The sequence below is a fragment of the Pteropus vampyrus genome, unplaced genomic scaffold (assembly GCF_000151845.1).
Source record: "Pteropus vampyrus isolate Shadow unplaced genomic scaffold, Pvam_2.0 Scaffold154, whole genome shotgun sequence".
Lineage (NCBI taxonomy): Eukaryota > Metazoa > Chordata > Mammalia > Chiroptera > Pteropodidae > Pteropus > Pteropus vampyrus.
In genome coordinates, this window is record NW_011888935.1 from 1,656,765 (window position 1) to 1,678,777 (window position 22,013).

Consider the following 22,013-nt stretch of genomic DNA (forward strand, 5'->3'; position numbering starts at 1 on the left):
TGTTTAAATGACAGTCACAGTCACATTACGGAAACGGTAAAAGTTCAAGAGAAAGGCATAACGCTCATTAATAAGGAACTGGCGTGATGACTTAGAGCATCTGCACAGTGGAATACTATGCGACAGTCACAGAGAATGAGGCAGGTGTGGGAGGAGAGAGGTGGCAATGGAGACAGCTCTTAAGATACATTAAATGATAACAGGTCCAGGGCAGTTTTCCTAGGACTGCTCCACGTAGACAGAAAAAAATACACTTACATCCATTTCAATTTTTATAGGCTGGTGTACATCATGTTTAAAGCATTTTTAAGGAAAAACACACACTAAAAAATGAACTGTAATTACTACTGGGGAGACACACGTGGAGGGTAGATGGGCAGGGTAGGAAGTTTAAACACACATTTAGTATTTTAACTTTTGAACCGTGTGAATATATTACTTCCTCATACCATTTCTGTGTGGGAGACCATTTCCGTTTCCTTATGCTTTCTTTTGTTGAAAGAAAAAAGTTTTTAATACTTGAAAACATAAAAGAGCGAAAGACTTCATTATGATGCCAAGAACTGTCAGGGAGGAAAAAAGAGGATGGGAAGAGAGAAATATGCAGCATCCCATTCCAAAGGCAAAGATCAGGAGAAAACCCAGATCAGAGAAAACTGGGGGTGGGGAGCCAATGAGGCCTCGCCACGCGAGAACAGCGCTCCAGATGGCAGAAGGGGAGGCTCTGCGCTCAGGGTTATTATTCTATAACTAGCCAAACATATTTACTAGGGAGAAGCTGGTGTTCCTTCGGTATCACGAAAGATAATTAATTTGAACTGCTGAACTGACAGCCACTGAGGAGGCATCCAGACGCCTTCTAAGCATATCTTGGTTCATTTGCTGGGTTCGCACACAGAAGCGCACTGCCTAGGTGGATGGATACAAAATAAGTCATCTCTGTTCCAAGACTGAGCTTTAGACGTTAAGAAAATCAAAATAGTCTAAGCAGGAGGGACGTGACGCAAGTATCTAAGACACCGTTAAGTTCTTTCTCACTCAACACATATGTGTTAAGCACCAATCATTGTGCAGACACCTGGATTCAAGCTAAAGATACAGATGCGCACAGACACGGCTCCGCCCTGAAGGAAATCACGGTCGAATGAGGCAGACAGACCCAGAAACAACCGTGATACACAGCAGAAGGAAATGCGTGGCTGGACACAATTTCAAGCACCACGTATGAAGTGGGAATAGGAAGGAAGGAATACAAGCAAGAGAAAAAAGGATGAAATGTTTCTCGGTGTTTAATACTTCAAGTGCGTCCTCGAAGGCTCCCGGAAGAAGGAGGCTGTGTCTTCTCTCTGCTCTGCGCAACTTGCATTCAGACAGAACTCCATTCAAAGGGCGTGCGTAAGTAATGTGGTCACCAGGTCATCTGGGAGATGCCAAGAGCAGAACTTCCCTAAACATTGGCCAAGTATTGGTGTATGGTAAATGAGGTCGACCCTGCAAAGGTGCCATTGGCCGTAGGGGCTCTGAGAGGGCCGCTCTCCCCGGGGGAGGGGCTGCTATGCTGGGCAGCTGCAGGTGGAGACCAAGAGACAGTGCTGGGGGGCCCAAGCTGCCGCCGGAAGCAAAGGGTCACCGCTTCCTGCTGGAGTTTGTAGAAATCACTTCTGTGGTCTCATTTACCGAAAGGTCAACTGTACAACAGACAGATGTATCCAAGGCTGGATGCCTGAGAAACTGGATGAGGCTGCAGTAAAAGCCGCGCTCTGAAGCAGGGCGGTGTTGGAATATCAGAAGATGAGGGTAGACTCATTTTAAAATGATGTCTGAATCCCAGTGGGGCGTGTCCCGACGTGGTTCAGCGTGACCATTTTATGTTAGCGTTAAAGTGCCATCACGGGGCAGGACGAACTCCTCCCAGGAGAACATGTCCTCTCAACTCAACAAGCGGAAGAGGACAGTGGAAGCAGAAGTATTAATGCCATGAGAGTTAAAGAACCCCTTCTTTTTAATGTTTTTTTTAAGACAGGAGAGTTTTGGAGGGAGGGGTGACAGTCTAGAGAAGTCCTGGTTCCAGGGTTCCCCACAGTAAGGACAAAAAAGGCCTTGGCTATGAGAAAAAGTAGAAGCTACCCCCCAAAATTGAAAAGACTGACCAAATCCGAGGAAGTAAACACTAATGGGTAAAGTAGGGGAGTCCAAAATAGCATCAGTGATGTGTACTTCCCTCTCCTGTTATTAGTTCTGTTATTTTAATACACAGGGTAACAAACTTCCAGCCACAATAACCACCGAATCACACAGATCTCTGTATACCACCCAAAAATATTTCCTTATCGACTTTCTCCTTTCAGAAAAACATTTTTTTCCTCATCTAAGTCATTCATTGTGGAAAGTATATAAAGTATGGAAACTATAGAAGAAAACATAATAAAAACTCTCCACCCACAGATAAGCTCCTTTAACATGTTGGTATATTTCCCTCATTTCTTGATTTATACACGTAGACTATAATGTCTTATCATCACTTCAGGTCACATTTCCAGGCCTAACACATGCCTGGCATGAGGATACCCCCTCCTTCTGCTTTCTCTCATGTAACCCTAGAGGCGGAGCCATGAGGTGAATAGCATCACTATCACACAGAGCAGACGAGGCGTATAGAGATGAAATACTGTGCACAAAGTACAAGAAGAGGTAGGTTTCAAAACTCGCCCAGACTATTTATAATCTTTAGCTTTGCATCTTTGCATGGGCGAGCATATTCCCATGTCATCCAAACATGGCAGTCATTCCTGCACAATATTCCAAACTCGAAAATGTTCAAATCCTTTATTGCTGACCAAATCGTTTCAAACTTTCCATTAATATTATTTTAAAAATAAACAACCTCGTACATACACCTATCTTGTGTGCATTCCTGGTTATTTCTTCAGACTGAGCATACATCTTTGAGCTCTAATACTTTTCCTTTTAGGAAACTCATCAGAATTAGTTTTTGCCAGAGTTCTTTAGTTCATCTCTCACCAGCAGCAATATGAGAGAGATTGAAGTATTTTTTTGATAACTAATCGTTTAAGTTCTCTTTGCCCCAGCAAACACACAAATTATTATCCATATTTTCTAAAGCCTCTTGTTTAATTTCATGATTATCCTCTCAGTTGAAATGTGGAGTTTTTCAAACTACCTCAAATTACGTTGAAATTTTCATTAGAATTGCATTAAACTCATGAATTAATTTGGATAGAACTGTAGTTATTACAATATTGAATTTTACCACTCAACTCAGGTGTGTCATCCATCTCTACGTTATTCAAATTGACACTTATGGATCACAGGATGGTTTAGGGTTTTTGTTTTCTAATTCTTTTTAGGAATTCAGCAATTTTTTACGTAGCCACTTATTGGTGAGATCTTTTTATCTCATATTTTCTAATTAATTTTGCTGCTATGTGAAAAAGTTGTTGATTTTTGTACACACGTTTTATAACTAACTCTCGCTTATTTCCCTCTATTTGTTCTAATCATTTTTCAGTTAATTCTCTTGGATTGCACAGGCAACTTGCTCTCATCCATAAATAACTTTACTTATTTCCAGTCATTAAAAATGCTCCTTTTTAATTTTTGTCTTCGCGAGTGGCTAAAACAATTCCATGTTATATTAAGAGATTTTTTTTTTAACTGGAATGAATTCCTCATGAAATACCTTTGAGAGGCACTAGATTAGAATTTTCAGAATAATACTGCTTGATGGTAGGGGTGGCAGGTATCCTTATGTTGTGCCCTACTGCAGTGGTTCACCACTGACTGTGCTATTGGTTATTGGTTTGGAAGGCAACATGAACGCTAAGAAAAATTTTTATATCACATTCACTATACTTATTTTTAATTGATAGTAGAGGTAAAACATACACTTTGTTTTACAACTAAAGATGCGTTCAAATGCTTTTTCTTTCATGACTTGTCCTATTGCAGTTACAAGATATAAAAAGTTATAACATATGGCTAGTGATCTTTGCATTCCTAAAATAAATCTTACGTGACCACGATAAATTATTTAAGAGAAAACCCCCATTAACTAGAAATTTCCTTTCAGATGTTGATCTCTGTAAGTTTCTGTGCACGTGTGTGCATGTGTGTGTGCGCACGCGCTCTCTTTATCAGTTTGTGACATCGTGGGAATGGTAGTTAAATAATATAAATTCTACATTAATGTATCTTTTTCCTTACTATGAAACAATTTGTAAAGTACAGGAAAATAATCTGTTCCTTGTAAATTCCAATTAACTTGCTTATAAAATCATCCCAGTTTAGCTTGTTAGGGGGAAGTAATTCTCAGAAAACTTTAGAAATCACTTGCACGTTCATTTGTCTTTATGTATTTTAATTCTTTGAGTTATTTTAGAGAACTATATTTTTCTATAAAATCACTTAATCTACATATTCAACTTATTAACACAGTATATCTATAGTAATATAAACTTAATCTTTTCTAAATCTATAGTTCTAGTCTCTCATTTCTAATGTTGTATATTTGCATCTTTACTAATCTCTTATTGATCAGACTTGCCAAGATTTGCTCATTTTGTTGACCTTATCAAAGAACAAGCTGTCAGATGTTTATAACAGCTGTTTCTTGAAGTTTGTTATTAATTTCTGTTCTTATCTTAATTACTTCCTTCAGTATCCATTTATTGTTCCTGTTCTAAATTCTTGAATTGGGTCCTTAATTCATTTCTTTTTTTTAGTACTGATTGGATTTAAAGTTATGATCTTGCCGAGTACAAGGTCTCAAGAGAACAGCTTTGCGTGCGTTCTTCACAAAGTACTCTCGCCATAATTTGTTATGTGTTCTACAATAATTTTCTCTGTCTCCCAATAATTTAAATATTTTGTTTTTATTTTTTGGTTTGTCTTCACTTTCCAAATGACTATGTAAAATCAATAACCGTGCAAAAATCAGTAAGTGCGATCAGCCTATTGGAAGAAACTTTTTTAATTCCTAAAAGGTAGAAAGAAGAGTGAATAAAGTGTACAGAGAAACAAATGTACCAGGAAAACTGATGAGGTAGCGGTGCTTCCGACAGAGCTCCAGCAGGGAAGACTGAGGCGGTGATTAAGATGGAGAACTGCATTGAGAGGCAGTGGGCTCTTTCCCTCCACACTGGTATGACTCCTAGGCAGCACTGACATGGCCCACAGGGTAAACAGTGAATGGAGGAGGGGTGACTGAGATCAGAGAAGCAGGACAATGTCCCGGGTACCCACTGACTACATGAGAATAAGAGGTTTTCTATCAGAAGAGCTCTTGTGTCCTGACTTAGCAGCATCCCCAAAGAAACATGACACGATAACCAAGAATCACCAAACAATTGGGAAAGAAGACCATGGGAGATAAAACTTAAAAATGGAAAGGAAAAACTACTGTTAAAACAGTAAATGGAAGATGTTAATGTTCGTATAATTGTCATCAGTGAAGAAATCGGTAAGAATATTACACTTATAAAGCAGAATGTTGCTATGAAAAAGTAAATCGGCCACCTTGGTAAATGAAGAAATTTAATACATGTGCCAAATAAACAGAATGAAAACTTACAAAATAATTTAGAAAGCAGGATGATCTAGCTACATGTTTCTCCCAGAATGCAATGAAAAAGGCCAAAGAGACAGGAAGCAGAACAAAAACGATTAAGAGATATAGAGAACAGATCTAGAATTTCCAAAATCTATTTACTACCTATCGCAGAAGTGGAGAAAAGAGACAACGTAGAGGATGAACTGTAAAAGGGAAACGGAAATTGACCTGAGCTGGAGTGAGACACATATTTTGAGATTAAGTAGGCCAACCCAAGGTCAGACAAAATGAAAAAAAAAAAAAATCAGTGAAATTTAATATCATGGGAAGGAGAGGAGAGAGAGAAGAGAGAAGTAAATAAATGAAATGGAGAAAATTTAAGGAGTCACGAAATAAAGAGCAGGAAACAAGAAAACGTGATTAAAAAGTGAATTATGTAGCAAGAACACGTGCAAATACAATAAATCAGACTATATAAAGTTTACCTATTAAAAGAGATTGCAAAATGGGGTAAAAGAAAAACCAGCCATTTTTATCTTGTCCCTAGAAATCTAATTTAAGCCAAGTGACACAGAGAGGCTAAAGTTAAGTGATGCGGGAAAAAATTGCCACATAAATTCTAACAAAATAGCAGGCAGAGAAAATGTCAGAAACAGACAAAAAAAGACAAAAAAGAAATTAAGCTGAAAATCTCTAAATGGGAAGAGTGGTACATTTCGTATGGATAAAATTTTGAACTGAAAGGGCAAATTTCGCTAAGTCTCATTGGTTGGAACTACTTTCTGTAACCATGGCTGAACCAATCACAGGCAAGGAGAATGGAATTCCCGTGAACTGTTGGACCATTTGAGATGGGATCCCTGGGACAGGAGTGGTGTCTGCCTTCTCTGAAAGATAAGCCATGCTAAGCAAGATGAATATCTGAGCAAAAAATTAGGGTTTTAGGAAAGAGGTAGGCATTCAACGATATTTTATACACCACTCTGAAGTTAACGCAACACACAATTTCTTCTGCAGCGCTCCGACAAAGTGATTAATCACTGTAAAATAAAAAGTACAATATTTATTCATCTTTTAATTGTCTCTTCCATTAAAAAGTAAACATTGGGAGGGCAGAAAACTTGTTTACCCTGTTCTTAATTAAAGCTCCAGCATCTTGCACAAGGCTCAGCATGTAATAGGAGCTCAGTATATCTTCGTTGATTGATCGAATGAATGAATGAATGAATGAATCCAGAAATAGGTTGTTCTTAGTACAGTCAGAATAATGCAGTAAATAGAGGCCAGAAAAGGAAAGCTTTAAAGTGGCATTAAACACTGTCACAGAAAGACAGGGATTCCAAAAAAGTCCACTGAATTGCATGTTCAGAAGGGGTTTTACCTTTAGAGAGCAGTTTCAGGAAGAGCATTTATGATTATAAACCAGAGCATAAGGGATTAAAGAAGAACTGGGTAATAAAAATATGATTACAGTAAGATTACCTTTGTATTTTTTATATATATATTTAGTACAAGCAGAAAAGCTGATACCTCTGAAGATAACAGAATCAAGGAAGGGGTTAGTTGGTTTGTTTATTTTAGAACGACAAGAGTGAGCATATCTCTTGACAAAGTACAAGCAGCATTCAATGCCGAAGAATATATTGAAGGAAAGAAAAGGGAATTATAAATACATTTCTGAGAGGGAATTGAATCAAACGTAAATTTAAGGAAGAACCTATTGTCCCCAGAGACCAGAGTAGTGAAAGAATGTGAAAGTCAGAGACAGAGAGAGCAAAATAAACGTGCTGTCATCTCAATGACGTATTTACAAGTTGCTCCATAGCAGTCACTCAGTAAAGACTTGTTGAATGAAGGGAATGAATAAGCACACGAATAGACTCAACGATATGAGTGTGTGTTTTCTGTATCTTTACAGACATGACCATTCTTGTTTTCTTACACTAACCCCTCGAAGTGATAAGGAATGACAGATTCTACCCAGCCGGGAACATCTTCAGTGGACATTTTCTAACAGACCGAACAAAATTCTGATAAATGCCCTTATGTATTCTACTGTCATTGAAATCCCTAATGATGGAATTATCTGTATGCTAACGGTATTCATTTTACTGAAAGTAAAGGGAAATAATTTATGTAAAAGAAAAATATGTTTAATCAATAACCAGAAAAGATGTATGTATCAATATTTGTCTAGCTCCAGAAGAAAAACAAGATTGAGAAATAACTTAATTTTCACTGTTTAAAATAACTGCTCAACCTGAAAATTAAATCTCCGATCTGATTTTCTAATCTGTTGAGCATTCTCTTTGGGAAATGTTCTACTTTTAATGGTTTTCACATTCCAAATATATACACCAAACTTCATTAAACACTATTTAAAACTCACTAGAGGTTACTTTAAAATAAATCATATCATCCACGGCCATGCTATCCTGAACAAGCCCGATACCTTCTGATCTCGGAAGCTAAGCAGGGTCAAGCCTGGTCAGTACTTGGATGGGAGACCACCTAGGAAGACCAGGCGCCATAGGCGTAAAAAATAAAAAAATAAGGGATTGTAAGTTGACAAGGTCCTTGCAATCTGTGAGGTCAACCAAGGGTTGCCACGCCTAAAAAAAAAAACAATAACAAATAAAATGAAATAAATCATATCTACACTGATTCACGACACTCTCCTCAGTATCTACATACCTCAGGACTTGGTATTAAGTTAAAAGATCGTAGATTAACACTTTCATGTTAACATTTGACAGACATTATTGAAAATACAACAGACGAGTATATATACCAGATTTAGTTTCTAATTGCTAATTACTAGAATATTACTATAAACATTGCTTATTTAATTGTGGATTTCAACATGAGGTCTTTGTCAAAAGAAAAAGATTTAAAAATATGTATACATACCAAGGGATAAAAATGTTTCATGACTTCTTCACCGTTGATGTAGTAACTTAATAAGTAAATTTATAATTTATTCTTTCAATGATTTAACTACTACCTACTGTGCACAAAGCAGCTTAGTTACACGGTCATTTATACTGTATGGCGGGCGAAACTATGAACAAGTATAGGGTTGAGCACTGTTGGAAGGAGGATAGCTCTCGAAAGGGTCAAACAATAGCAACAGCAATTATTATATATAGTCCATTCCATAATGTGATTTTCACACACACAATGCTGTCCTAAGTTACCTTGGGCAGCAAAGACATACGGATAAAAACAAATTAAATCAAATCAAGGAAATGAAAATTGGAGTCAGAATTCAATTTGTTTAACTGAAGAAACAGATTTAAGAGGTATCCTGGGAGAAATAACAGCTCTGTCAACTGCCAATATGGCAAGAAGAAAATTTGGAAAATAAGAAATATGGGGAAGATAATGATTATCTCCAAGTAGCTGAATACATTATTTTGCTTTTTGAAAGGACCTGGAATGAAGTGGCACCTCGGAGGTGACCACTGGTCTTCCTCACCATTCTGATGCCAAGCTGAGTTCTTCTGGCCCTGGCTCAGCCTATGTATCAAAGGCATGCATGACCGTCAAGTCAAAATGCTGAATGTTTTCAGTTCCCGTGACAGAAATTTTATATTCTCGTGTGGATTACCCTTTCGAGCACTCTTCTTAGGAGGTTCTGCATTCATTGCACCAATTTCTATTGCCCGAAAATTTTGGAAAGCCTCACATATTTGTATTCACGTGTAGAGAACCTTTTATGTTTTATTATATGCGTATTTTTTAGGTGAATATTTAAGCCGGTTTCACAAATATGTACACCCACTTTGTTCGTTGTGCATTGTAGTATTCTCTGGACACTATTTGTAATTTCGTATATCTTTGGCTTAAAAATGGCAGTGACGTTGGTTATGTTTTATAGAAGATAAGGTCACAAGTGTTCTAGCATCTCAGTGAACCACTGACGCCAGCGACAGCAGACACACTGTAGCCCCCTATGAGGCAAAGTGCCGCGAGCGTTTCTGCCAGAATCAGCCATCACCACACTCTTAAAACACACCTGCAGCTCATCTTTGATTTTTAATGTTTGTGTTATTTTTTCAGGATTTTCATGTATGTAAATATTTCTGTTCAGAAACCTTTCAAAATGATCCAGTACCACAAGTAAATAATTAGCAAGGACTAATAGAGATGGTCTCACGAATACCTTCTGATGCTGTTCCTCCTTCATCTTTTGCAATTTTCGATTTTCTTCTTCCCTTAGAGAATCCCTATAAGCCTGGCTTCTGGCCTGTAAAAGCATAGGAAAAAAAAAAGTCATTGGACAAGGCATCATCACAATATATTGGTCTGCCTATCATGGGTCTGGTTTGAATAATTCAACCTCTGTGTGCCCTAAGCATACAGTAAATTCTCCATTCACACTTGCTTATCGAATGATTTATGCATAGGTCTGAAGAAGCCCCTTGGGGCATTTGATAAAGGCCAACATAAGAGCATTTTAAAGGATAATCTAAATGTTTGTTTAACTAAGCTTTAAAATATCCCCTCAGAGGTAGTCGCCATAGTACATTCTTTCTAACGAGAAGGATTTGAAATAGAGAAAAGTTAAATATTTTTCAAGAATATTCCAACTAGCTGATCAGTCAGTGTCAGAGACAAGCAATAGGGACACTGACTTTAGAAGCTCTGACCTGTCTGCTGCTCCCTAATGGTGTTCTATTATATCGCCTGTCAACCGGTGATTGATGCCACATGACTCTAGAGACGCATTTCTTTCCAAGTCTTTGCATCTCTAACCTGTCTCTGAGGCTCCTTTTTTTTTCTGAGTGGGAAAACAAGACCTGTTTAGAAGCACAGGAGTCACCATTTCTGCCTGATTAGGACCAGGACCTCAAGGGGGAGTCTCAGGAGATCCAGCACACACAGTAGGGTTACTTTCGTCTCCTGACACACCCTGTCGCCATGGCACACGCTATATTCTGGAATTTATGAGATTCCAAGTAGTCTGTCTGTTCATTTGTCATATCCTCTCTCTGTTTCTCACATTGATTTGTAGCCCAAGCTCTGTACGGCTGAGAGCCCAGCCTGATAAGCTAATGTGAGGAAATTCCATTTTTCTCATAAAACTACCAGCAGCATCATGGCAGCAGGTTGCATATTTCAGACCTAGTTCTTTGGACTAATAATCCATAAAGCTTATGTAGGCTGGTCCCCGCCTTTTCTCTTACTATAATTTTTCTCAAGCACTTCTTAATTCATTCTCCCATTTCTGTCACCGTAAAACCCATATTCCATCAAATAATAAAAAGCGCTTGCCAGAAAGAGACTGTATCGTCTATGGCACTAATTAGAATAGTGGGGCTCCAGATGCGTTCAGAAAGCCAGTAGGTGTTGGATCTCGCTACATTTAGACAGGCAAATGCATCCTATGGCTTTTTCTTAGCTACGACTTGGACACAGAGAGGACTGTGATAAGACAGAAGCTGGAGAGCAGTTCTCCAACGACTCCTTCTTCTTAGAGAAGGCTCGTTTTCATCACAGCTACCCCACATAAAACCGACGAGGGAGCAAGGGAGCAAGGGAGCATGCCTTCTGTTCAAGAGATTAAAAGGAGGAAAGTCCTTAGTGAAATCCGGTCTGATAACTTGAGTAAGGAACCTAAATCTATTTGCATACCTTTCTTTTAAACTTAACCACTTGTTCTTTGAGCAGAATATGGGTCCTAGTTTATGATAAAAAAAAAAAAATAGACACGTGAAGTGTCGTTTAGAAGGCCACAGAAACTGGAAAGTCACGTGGCCCCTTAGCTATGAAGACTTCAAAGTGACTTGCAGTCCTAAGACGTGCTTACCCAGCTGTGATCCCGGGGCAGGGTGGGAAGTCTCTGTTCAAAAAAAGGAGAGAGGAAAGCTTTCGGTCACTCCTTTCCTTGGTTCTAAATCTCAGAAATTTCTATATCATTGTATTCACGTAATTTCTCTATCGTTAAATGCGAATTTAATATTCATACTAAATTTTGTCATCCGGCTTAAAATACACACTTTTACTCCTCCTCTCCCAGAAGCTATGCTTATAATATTTTCATTGAATAAACAACATTTAAGCCTCCTACGTGCAAACTCTGTGCTGAGTCGTGACCCCAGACCTCAGATGCTCACAGCTTAGAGCGGACGTCAGACAGGAGGATCACGATTACACCACAGCATGACAGGTGCTGTGTTAACGGACACTACAAAGGGCATTGAATTAAACTGGGTCAAGGACACCTTCTCAAAGTGGGTAATACTAAGTGCTAAAGAGTCAGTAATACTGTGTTTTAAAGAGTCAGTACGAATCAGACTACGTAGGGAGAAAGGCATTTGAACGAATGAAAAATAGCTTTACATTGGTTTGCCGTACCAAAGCTTCACTGTCTGGGTGGCTTCAGCGACAGAAATTGGTTGTCTCACAATTTTGGAGGCTGGAAGTCCAAAATCAAGGGGTCTGCAAGCTTGGTGCCTTCCGAGGGCCGTGAGGGAAGGACCTAGCTGCCCCCCTTGGCTTGCAGATGGCTGTCTTCTTCTTCCGTCTCTTGACATCATCTTTTCTCTACACATGTCTGTCTGTGTCCAAACTTCCCTTTGTGTGAGGACGCCTTTCCTATTAGAGCCCACCCTGATGACCTCATTTTAACTTTATTACCTCTACAGACCCAATCTCCAATATATAAGATCACATTTTGAAGTACTGGAGGTTGGAACCACAACATAGACATTTTTTTGGGGGGGTGGGAGTGAGGGACACAATTCCAACCATGATAAGCATTAAGTTTCCATTTCCACATATGAAATAAAAATGTCTGTGTCTCATACTTCTCTTGAAAATTACCCTAGGCAGAGGAGGAAATGAAATAAATAAACTCTACCTTCAAAAACCAAGAGATATTTGTATTCTCAGACAAAAAAGCATCTGTGAAGAAACAGTAAGTGACTTAGAGAGGGAAATAGGAAACTTGACTGACTAGCAGGGGAGGGAGGATCACTCGGATCGATTTGAGAGCCCAAGAGACAGTTGCAGAAGGGACTGTGGAAGACAGATGGGTGACAGGAAGGTGCCTCTGCCTGCTCCTACCCCAAAAATGCAGGCGCTAATTCTCTCAAGCCTGACAGCAAATCAAAAGTGTATTCTCTGCATCCACTACCCCAGGCACTGGGACGGAAGGCAGCAGCGGTCAAAGCCCAGGCTGAGGATGAAAGGATCATGCAAAAGCCTGCATGCTGAGCAGCGAGCCTCCGGGCCCTCTTCCTCTTCCTGGCGGTTTCCTTATGCTGTCTGCATGGTTCCTCTGAGAGGCAGAAGCTGATATTTCATCCATGAAACAAGAACAGATAGCTGTTTTTAAATAGCGATGGAGGTAAGAGAAGCTCTTGGCAATTAAAAATATCTCCCCAACCTCTACAAAAAAAAAAAAAAGTAAAATATTTAGAAGATAAATTCAAGAAAATATGTGTGAAGTAATAGAGGAAAATACGTGTGTGTGTATATATGTATATATATATGTGTGTGTGTATATGTATATATACACATACACACACACACACACACACGTATGCACACACACATTCCCAGTTGCTGGCACAGAGCTCCTCGAATCTTTGTAATTTCCTAAGTGATAAGAGCACTAGGAACATCTTCCGTTCTACCGAGGTGACCCAGGGTGAGCTCCTGAGGGAGGCTGGTCACCTGGAAGACCCAGCCATGAGCAGAAGCTTGGAATTTTCAGTCCGACCCCACCCTGTCCTCCAGAGAGGGAAGAGAGGCTGGAGATGGAGGTAATGACTGGTCAGGCCTATCTGGGGAAGCCTCTATAAGAACCCCAAAAGTATAGAGGTTCAGGGAATTTCCAAAGAGGTGAACGCATCCATACTCCAGGAGGGCGGCGCACCCCAACTCTACGGGGACAGAAGCTCCCGCGCTCAGGACTCTCCCAGACCTCACCCTGTGAACCTCTTCATCTCGCTGTTCATCTTGTCCTTTATCGTACCCTTTAATAAACTGATCGATGTAAGTGTTACCCCGACTTCTGTAAGCGGCTGTGGCAAGTTAATCAAACCCAAGGAGAGGGACATGGAAACTCCAGTTTGTAGCCACGTGGGACAGAACTCGTGAGCGACCTGGGGACCTACTTCTTGAGATTGGCATCTAAAGTGGGGGGCGGTCTCATGGGACTGAGCCCTTAACCTCTGGGAAGTGACACTCTCTCCAGGCAGATTGAGTTAAATTGTAAAACACCTAGCTGCTGTCACAGAATTGCTCAATGTGGGAACCCCCATATCTGGTGTCAGCAGTGGTGTGAGAGTTTAGAAGAGGCTCGGGAGGAAAAGGACTGGGTTTTGTTTTGTATTTTTTTTTTTTCTAACTCAATATGTAGGAAGAAGGAGAAAAAAGTAGTAGTCAAAGATAAATTAGAGGAGAAAAACATTTTTTGACAAAAACGTTAGAGGATAAATCCAGGAAGCCTAGGGCTTGAATAATAAGAATTCCATAAAGAGAAAATGAGGAGAAATAAATCAAAGAAATAACACACGAAAATCATCTAGACCTAGAGATGAATTTCCACGCCGAAAAGAAATGAAAACAGCCCTCACGCTAAGGCCCCAAACTATGAAACTGCAGAATACCAGAAACAATAAAAGATATTAAAACACGTCCAGGGGAAGCAGAGAAAGGCCCTCACGCAAGGGCTGGAATTCAGATGGTCTCAGATTTCACAGAAACCAACCAATCGATACCCAACCTTAGAAGAGCAATACCTTCAAAATTCTGAAGGAAAACTATTTCCAATTTGGAATAGTTACCGGAAAATTGTGAGCTAAGTAGGAGGTCTGAATAGAGATAGTTTCAGACTTGCAAGGACCTGAACAAACATCCTCTCTTGGGAAGCTATCGAATAATATGCTCCATCAAAACAAAACAAACAGACAAACGAAAAAAATAAATAAAGCCAAGAATATAGATGAAACCCAGAAATCACGGGACCCAACAGAGAAAAGCGATAAAAACAAATTCCCCAGGTGACTTTGAAGTTGTGATTCGCATCCTTGGCTGCACAGGAGAATGACCTGGGGAGCTTTAAAAGTTCTGAAACCCAGGCCAGATCTATGAGGGTGTGACCGGGACCTGGGCATCAGCGACTTTTAAAGGCCCCCAGGTGATTCTAAGGGGCAGACAAGGTTGAGAACAATTCTGAGAAAGAAAAGTCCCAGAATAACAGCCGTGTCGGAGGCCTAAGGAACAGCCAGCTCACGTTAAAAGTGGGAGGTAGGAAGGATGCAGGATACACATTTCTGGGAGGGGGAAAAAAAAAATCCTGGAGCTGACAATTTAACTGACAGGCACGAAATGGAAAACTGTGCGGGAATTTGCATAAAGCAGCCCTTTGTAAACAGTCACAGAAGCTGAAGGAAGGCAGTCGAACGTTCAAAGGACACTAAGAAAATGCAAAATTAAAACGAAAGTTTTAAAATGTCATGAAAGAAAGAAAAGGTAGAGTATACTAACTGACTCGGCAGCGAGAAAAATATTTACATAATCATCATAAGGGAAAGCCTGAAATACTGAACATTTATATTAGGAGACTAGAGGAAAGAAATGAATAAGATCTAAAATCGATTAATCAAGAGACAGCAATATGCGCATTAACAGATACAAATAAGCAAGACACAGACAGCTGGGGGCGGCGGGGATGAATTAGCCGGTCCCTGCCAGCTTCCAATGTTCCCTTATGCGGTAAAGGGGATTTTGCTGAAACGAAGGATCTCAAGACGGGGAGGCGATCTGGGATGACCCACGTGGGCCCAGAGTAATCACAAGGGATCTTATGTGACGAAGGCAAAGCCAGAGAGTGACGGAAGGCTGAACGCTCAGATCGAAGCGATGCAGCCACGTGCCAAGAAGCCACGGCTGACGGCAGCCGCGGGAAGCCGGCTCAGGCAAGGAGCAGAACCACAGAAGCCTCCAGAAGGAACCAGCCTGCCGACACCCTGACTTCAGCCCCTTCGCACTGCTTTCCGACTTCTGACTCTAGAACCGTCAGAGAATAAGGGTGTGTCGTTTACAACCCCTAAGTTTGCAGTAATTTGGTATAACGACAACGGGAATTATTTTATTGAGGTTTCATTGACACATCACATTATATTAGTTTCAGGTGTACGACGTAATGATCCAATATTTGTATATATTGCGAAACGATCACCGCGGTCTAGTTAACATCCGTCACCTCGCATAGCAATAAACCTTCTTGTGATGTGAACTTTTCAGATCTTTCTCAGAAACTTTCGCATGTGCGATACTATATTTATTAACTGCAGTCACCGTGCCACACATTGAATCCCCGTGGAAAATTAGTACAAGGCGTGTAAAGTACTGGGGAGGAAGTGGAATCGAAGGTGTGCCAGGGACATACGCCTTTAAGTGTTGGCTTTTAAAGGACATGTGACACACGGATAAAAGTGAAAATAACCAAACTGTACAAATTTTATAGTGAAAGTGAGAAGAAGCGGTCATAACGGCACAAGTGATCGAGGGGTGCTCCCTGAACACAAATGTGCACACGAATCCCCCACAGACTGCGTTAAAATGCAGGTTCTGATTTAAGTCTGGTGTGGCGCCGGAGATTTGTCTACGTTTCTACAAGCCCCAGGTGACACCCATGGTGCTGGTCCACGGACCGTACTTGGCATGGCAAACACTCCGGAACTACCGGAGAAGTAACTTGGGGGCAGGGGCGGAGGGGTGGCCAGAGAGCAGAAAGGGCTTGGTGCTCAAGCTAAGGCATTTGGACTTTATCCTTGAAGATACAGGGCCCTCGAGGTGGGGGCGACAGGCTGAGAGTTTTAACGATTATTGCTCTCTATGGAAGAGGAAGCAGTGGGTAGCAAACTCAAGACTGGGAACCATTCAATGTGCAACGGGAAATTCAGTGACAATGTCTGAGGAAGGGATGAGGGTGCTGGCACTTCTGCACGCACGCGCGCACACGCACACGCACACGCACACACACACACACACACACACACACGGTAATTATATCAATCATGTATAAGCGAACACTATTTAAGCATCTTTAGCCTAAAGTTCTCTGCTGTAACATCTCAAGGAATTTCCTTCTGGTCTTCTTCATTGACATAATCGTATAGCGTTGATTAAATTCCTATCTGCCGATGGTCGATCCACATTTAAATAACTATAAGAAAAAAAGACTTTGGGGAAAGTTGTATTGTGTAGTAAAATTAAAATTATTTCTTAAAAAAATCCTTGGAAGCTTGCAGCTCCTCACACCCCGTGTAGCTGGATACCACACAGCGGTCACGTCCTATACGGTGACTTTCGTTCAGGCAAACCGCAGGTGACACAACTTTGCAAAAGTGCAGTGTACCTATTTGATTTTCCTAAAGCATTAGAAATGGTTCTGCGAAGCATTCTCAGACAAATTCTATGCATACAGATGAGACGGATGAGCAGAGGATAATACGGGTAAAAAGTCAGTTAAATATATCGAACACCAACAAATTATTAATAGTTTGGTGTCAAAATAGGAGCAGTTATTGAACGCAGTTCATAAGGAACCATCCGGGGTCCCATCCTGCTCCATATTTGCTATTAATAACCCCGAAGATCATGTGACTAACATATTCATCACGCCACAAAAAAATGGAGCTCTGGGAGCTATCGCTAATGCTTTGGACGACAGTATTAAAATTCAGGATGATCTTGTTAAATTGAAGAATTGAGCCAAAATCCATAGAACGAGCACACAGTTCTGCCAGGTGTTGCAAACCATAGGCGTCAGGAAACTCTGAAACACAAGTCAAGGCCATCTTGGTGGCCAGACACCCAGCTGGCAAGGCTATCTAACTCCTGTTTGCCCTCCCCGCCCCCACCGCCACAGGGCGCCTGGACAGATGTCCAGGACAGTCCCTACACAGGATCTAACTCTCCTCCCTACAGCCTCTTTCCTCCGGCGCCCTGCAGTGAGGGGAGAAAGGTGACAGACGTGACAGGACTCGAGGAGCCTACACTGGCAAATTCAGACTTTGGGACATCCCATGAGCAACACAGAAAAAAAAAAAAAAAAAAAAAAAACACTTGAAAGTTCGTGGGTAAGAGTAAAATGGCCTTTTCTCAAGGAGTGTCATAACATCTTCCTGACACTTTAAAATGTGGTCACTAAAGAGAAAGGGGGGGCTGGGATGGGGTGGGGGGAGGCGTGGAGAAGATAAAATCAGGTTTCTATAACTTACCATTTCCCTGCCCAAATCCCGCAAACGCTAAGCCTTTTTAAAACTTAAATTCATCTTCTCTTTGAACGACAACCGTTTCCCTGAGTTATCCTTAATTGCACTTCTTTTGCTGTCCCCAATTAGCCAGTCAATAACCCAGCCCAGTCAATTTCACCTTCTAAGCAGTTCTCTGACCTGCACCCTCTTCTCCGCCCCGTCACCCACCACCCTACTTCAAATCTTTCTCATTCCTCCCCGAGACTAACACAGAAGCATCTCAGAGGCCGCTCTGCCTCGCTATGCATGGTTACCAGCGCCATCCAGCTAACGTACGAAACTGACCTTGAACCTGCCCTGTTCAAAACTTTTCAGTACCCTCAGTCCTCACAGAACAAGGTCCAAGTTCTCCAATGTGACACACGGATTTCTGCAGGGTATGGTTCTACCAGCTTCCTGTGTGGGGCATTTCTAGATGTCTCAATGTCTGGGGGATGCTACTAGCATTTTGTGACCAGGAATCAGGAATGCTAAATATCCTGTAGTATCCGAGACAGCCCCATGATCAACTGTCCCACCCAGATCGCCACTATTGAGAAACTCTCCTCATGGCCCCTGCCTACTTTCCCAGCCTTCTAGAATGCAGCTCCACAAAATCCTCCGTAGCACGAGCCATGCTTTTTCTTGACCTTACACCTTAATTCTTGCTCCTGTTTTTCTTGATTAATTTGACACCTGGAATGACTCACTTTACTGACTCACCTTTTAAACGTCGGCTTTCTAGCTAGATGCTCTATCTAGACTCGCTCCTTTACTTTATAACTACAGTTTTCTTCGTCACTTGACTGAGGTCCTTCCAGACAGAAATTGTATGCGCTCGGTGGACCTTACGTAAACGTAAAAATTGGAGGGATCGATCGATGATTGGATGACCGAGTGAAATCAAAGGCTTTTCTGAGGCTGATGTTTATCTATCCAAGGTATCCATAGTGTATTTAAGAGCACAAGCATTGGAGGTTGGGGTTTCAGATCAGGCCACCTGTCTTTAGTTCCAGTATTCTATGTACAGGTCACTCTAGGTCCTTCATCTTCATTCACTAAACGCCTCTTTTAAAAAATGCCAGACAGCATCCTGCGTGGCATTCCACCTACCCAAGTTGAAGGCTGTGGGTCACAGGGAGCGATCTGATGGGTCCTTCTGTGTGGCAAGTCCATCTCCAGTCTGCTCAAGAAGTCGGCAGTTGTGCTAGCGGGAATGCAAATAAATGTTAATGCCTTTATAAAAAACAGAACTATCATTGCTTATTGTGCCTTTAGATACTAGCCTAGGCTTGTACTGGGTGATGACTGAAAGTGTCTTAGATAGAACGAAAGGTTAGATGGAGTAGAGCGGAAAATCAAAACAAAATGCGACTGCAAGATTGCGTTCTTGAAAAACATCAGTTTGGAAAATATAAGACTAGGTTTGTGGAATGTGAGCCTATGATTTCATTTTTTTTTTTTTACTTTGCGTACTTTGACGTGGAGGTAGATGCTGTCTCAGATCCCTAATTTCCTATCTGAACGTTTAAAGCTTGACACTCAGACTTCACCGTGGGGGCAGCCATTGATCCCCCACAATGCCTCACGCCACACTGGTTGTGCCCTGGGCCCTTCGCTTCCTTCCTCCTGGTCCTCTCATTTCCCTCATGGCTCTGACTCCGTTCAGGGTACACGGACCCTTTGATCCAGCAACTCTTAACCATTTATGGGTCACGGACCCCTTTGGGATTCAGAAAGCAGAAATGGACCCTCCGGCTCCAGATTCACACACATCTTTGCATTCGATGTGTGCCTTCCACAGAAGGGCTCTGGTTTGTGCCTAGTTTGTATTTCTGACATCCCTCTTCAGCGCTGAGAGATTGTGAACAATTAGCCCAGACCTGTTCTCAGAGTTAACAGGAAGTTCTTTGTGTTTCCCTTAAAGATACAAACCATCACCCCAATTTCTCCTCTCACAAGGTATATTTTATTTATAATTTATAACTATATATTTGCATTTCTACATGAAAAGCAATGGTGAGACACTATAAGATGAAAAGACAACCCACAAAAATATTTATAACCAAAGGAAATATTTTTTATCCCTTTATTCCACATTTACAATCAAATATTTCATCGAGGCCTAACTGATTTTGCACCGGACCCTTGCAGCCTGCTCCCATCTGCTTCCTTCCGTTATCCCTCTATTTCCCCCGAATATTCTAGGCCTGATGCTAAGTAAGATCCGATTCATCGAGCACTTTGGGCACAGGCATCAGAGGAAACACAAACTGCCTGGGAAAAATAAATGACATCCGGTGGGGTGAAAATCAAAACAAGGAACTGGAAATTAAACAGAGATGCCAACATCGCTTCAAATAATTACTTAAGTAGAACATGGCGTTTGAACAAGGTCAGGAGCTTGAGCTGGGAAAGAAAGAGCTAAAAGTTAAGAGATATACATAACCCTAAGAAACATAAGGCTTTGGCAGTGGAGACGAGCAGCCTTCCCATTTGTCTAGGATGCTTATCTTGCCAAGAATAGACAGGGAGACTAATGAAGTCGCAGTCTGGAAGCTGCCCCACTGTCTGGGGCTTTATGAAGTCATCAGTCAAAAGTATAAAGAACGGAGAGTTGCCAGAAGTTTGGATGAGATTTCTGAATGTCCTTAGCTGAGTGCAAACCATAGGGGAAAGGGATGAAAAAGAAACAGCATGATGAGAAAGGCACTTGAGACCATACTGGCCGGCGGCCCTGCTTCGCGTTCTAATGGTTGCTTCTTACCTGCCAATTCCAGCACAAAGCTGGCCGGGTAGTTAATCACCTTCGTGGCCCTTGTGCCAGTTATCACTGCCCCACGTGAGCCACAAAATTAATTCATAATGACAGGGCCACAGGACTGTCGCATGAATATGAGTAGGAGCCTACGGAGAATGTGGATTATTTTCAAGTAATTAACTGTGCAAACAAGACGAGTCCCAGGTTACCAAGATAACTGGTATTTTTCTACTACTGGTACAGTGCCACGTAGTTGAGTCTTGACCAGTGGGATGTAAATGGAAGGGATGCACACCGCCACTTCCGGGACTAACAGATTATAAACTCCCCATGCATGCATCTCGGTACCTTGTTCTCCTTCTGGCTGACTGGGAGAGAGACAATCTGCAGCGCGAACTTGAAAGTCATGAATTAAAGATGGGAGAGAACGGCCTATATTGGTTTTGGTGCCCAAATATCTGGGCGGAGGGAGCCTCCTCTCAAACCTGTTCGCTCAGGCCCTACATGAGCAAGAAAATAATGTATATATATATGATGCTCAAGCTATGATATGTATGAGGTCTCTTTATTATAGCGACTAGCCTACCCAACTAATACAACATAAAGTAATATCTTCCACAGAATAACGTCTCAATTTAGGTGATCAATTCCAAAAGTATAGGAAGAGGCCAAAATCTGTTGAAGAAGAGGAGAAAAAAAGAATTCTCAAGAACCCCCTAGGCATCTTAGCTCCTCCGGAACCTTAGTGGGGGGGGGGAGAGCAGGTGGGAAAAGGGAGGGGCCTGTTCATCCCTGAGCTATCCCCCTGGCATCCTAGAAGCTACCTAGGCTCAGCGTACAAAAATGTGTCCCAACACCAGTAACCGTATCAATGCCGAAGAATAATAATATTCATCTCATCTAGTCTGAGAACAGGTGGGAGTTTGGGAAGAGAAGCTGCATTGTGGGAAAGTCCAGGAAGGAAAGGGACGTGGCTGATGATATTGTGACGTGATGGCGTATTTAAAATCTGTTCATGGAGAGTCATCAGTAAAGAACAAAATTTGACCTTTTGGAAAAGACAGAAATGCAGGAAAAGCTGCAGAGAGCGAAATGAGAGTCTGTTGGCTCATTTGACTAACCCAGAATCGCAAACTACAAGTCCTATGAGGCTCTGTAGATACGTAGGTAAGAACACTAGGGTTTTTGGTGTTCAGGAAAGAATCGGTTAAAAAACTAACTTAGACCTTTAGGAGCTTATGAGTCAGGCACGTGCCGCTGACCACACTCCAAGGCCACAGGTGCTAAGCATCTTCTTACCTGGGTACCCACGTCTGGCAATTTTGTACCATGACAGGACACTTAAGAATATTCTAACAAAAATGTTAAACTGTGGATTTTAAAGTTAAACTGACAAAACTGGGAAAGTAACCTCACTAAAAAAAAA

The 22,013-nt window shown here is 41.3% G+C and overlaps 1 protein-coding gene and 1 pseudogene across 3 annotated transcripts in view; one reads left to right on the top strand and one right to left on the bottom strand.

The window, feature by feature from the left end:
* EPSTI1 (epithelial stromal interaction 1) overlaps window positions 1-22,013 on the bottom strand; it is a 75,613-nt gene that overhangs the window by 13,159 nt on the left and 40,441 nt on the right. For 2 of the 3 annotated variants that reach the window (XM_023536348.1, XM_023536350.1), the window contains exons 7-9: window positions 18,940-19,033; window positions 11,382-11,414; window positions 9,735-9,818 (exon numbers count right to left, since the gene is read on the bottom strand). In XM_023536348.1, coding sequence (XP_023392116.1) covers window positions 9,735-9,818; window positions 11,382-11,414; window positions 18,940-19,033 — 211 coding nt within the window. The remainder of the gene's footprint in view (window positions 1-9,734; window positions 9,819-11,381; window positions 11,415-18,939; window positions 19,034-22,013) is intronic. The other variant, XM_023536349.1, reaches the window with a different exon arrangement.
* LOC111745423 lies at window positions 7,987-8,105 on the top strand (annotated as a pseudogene).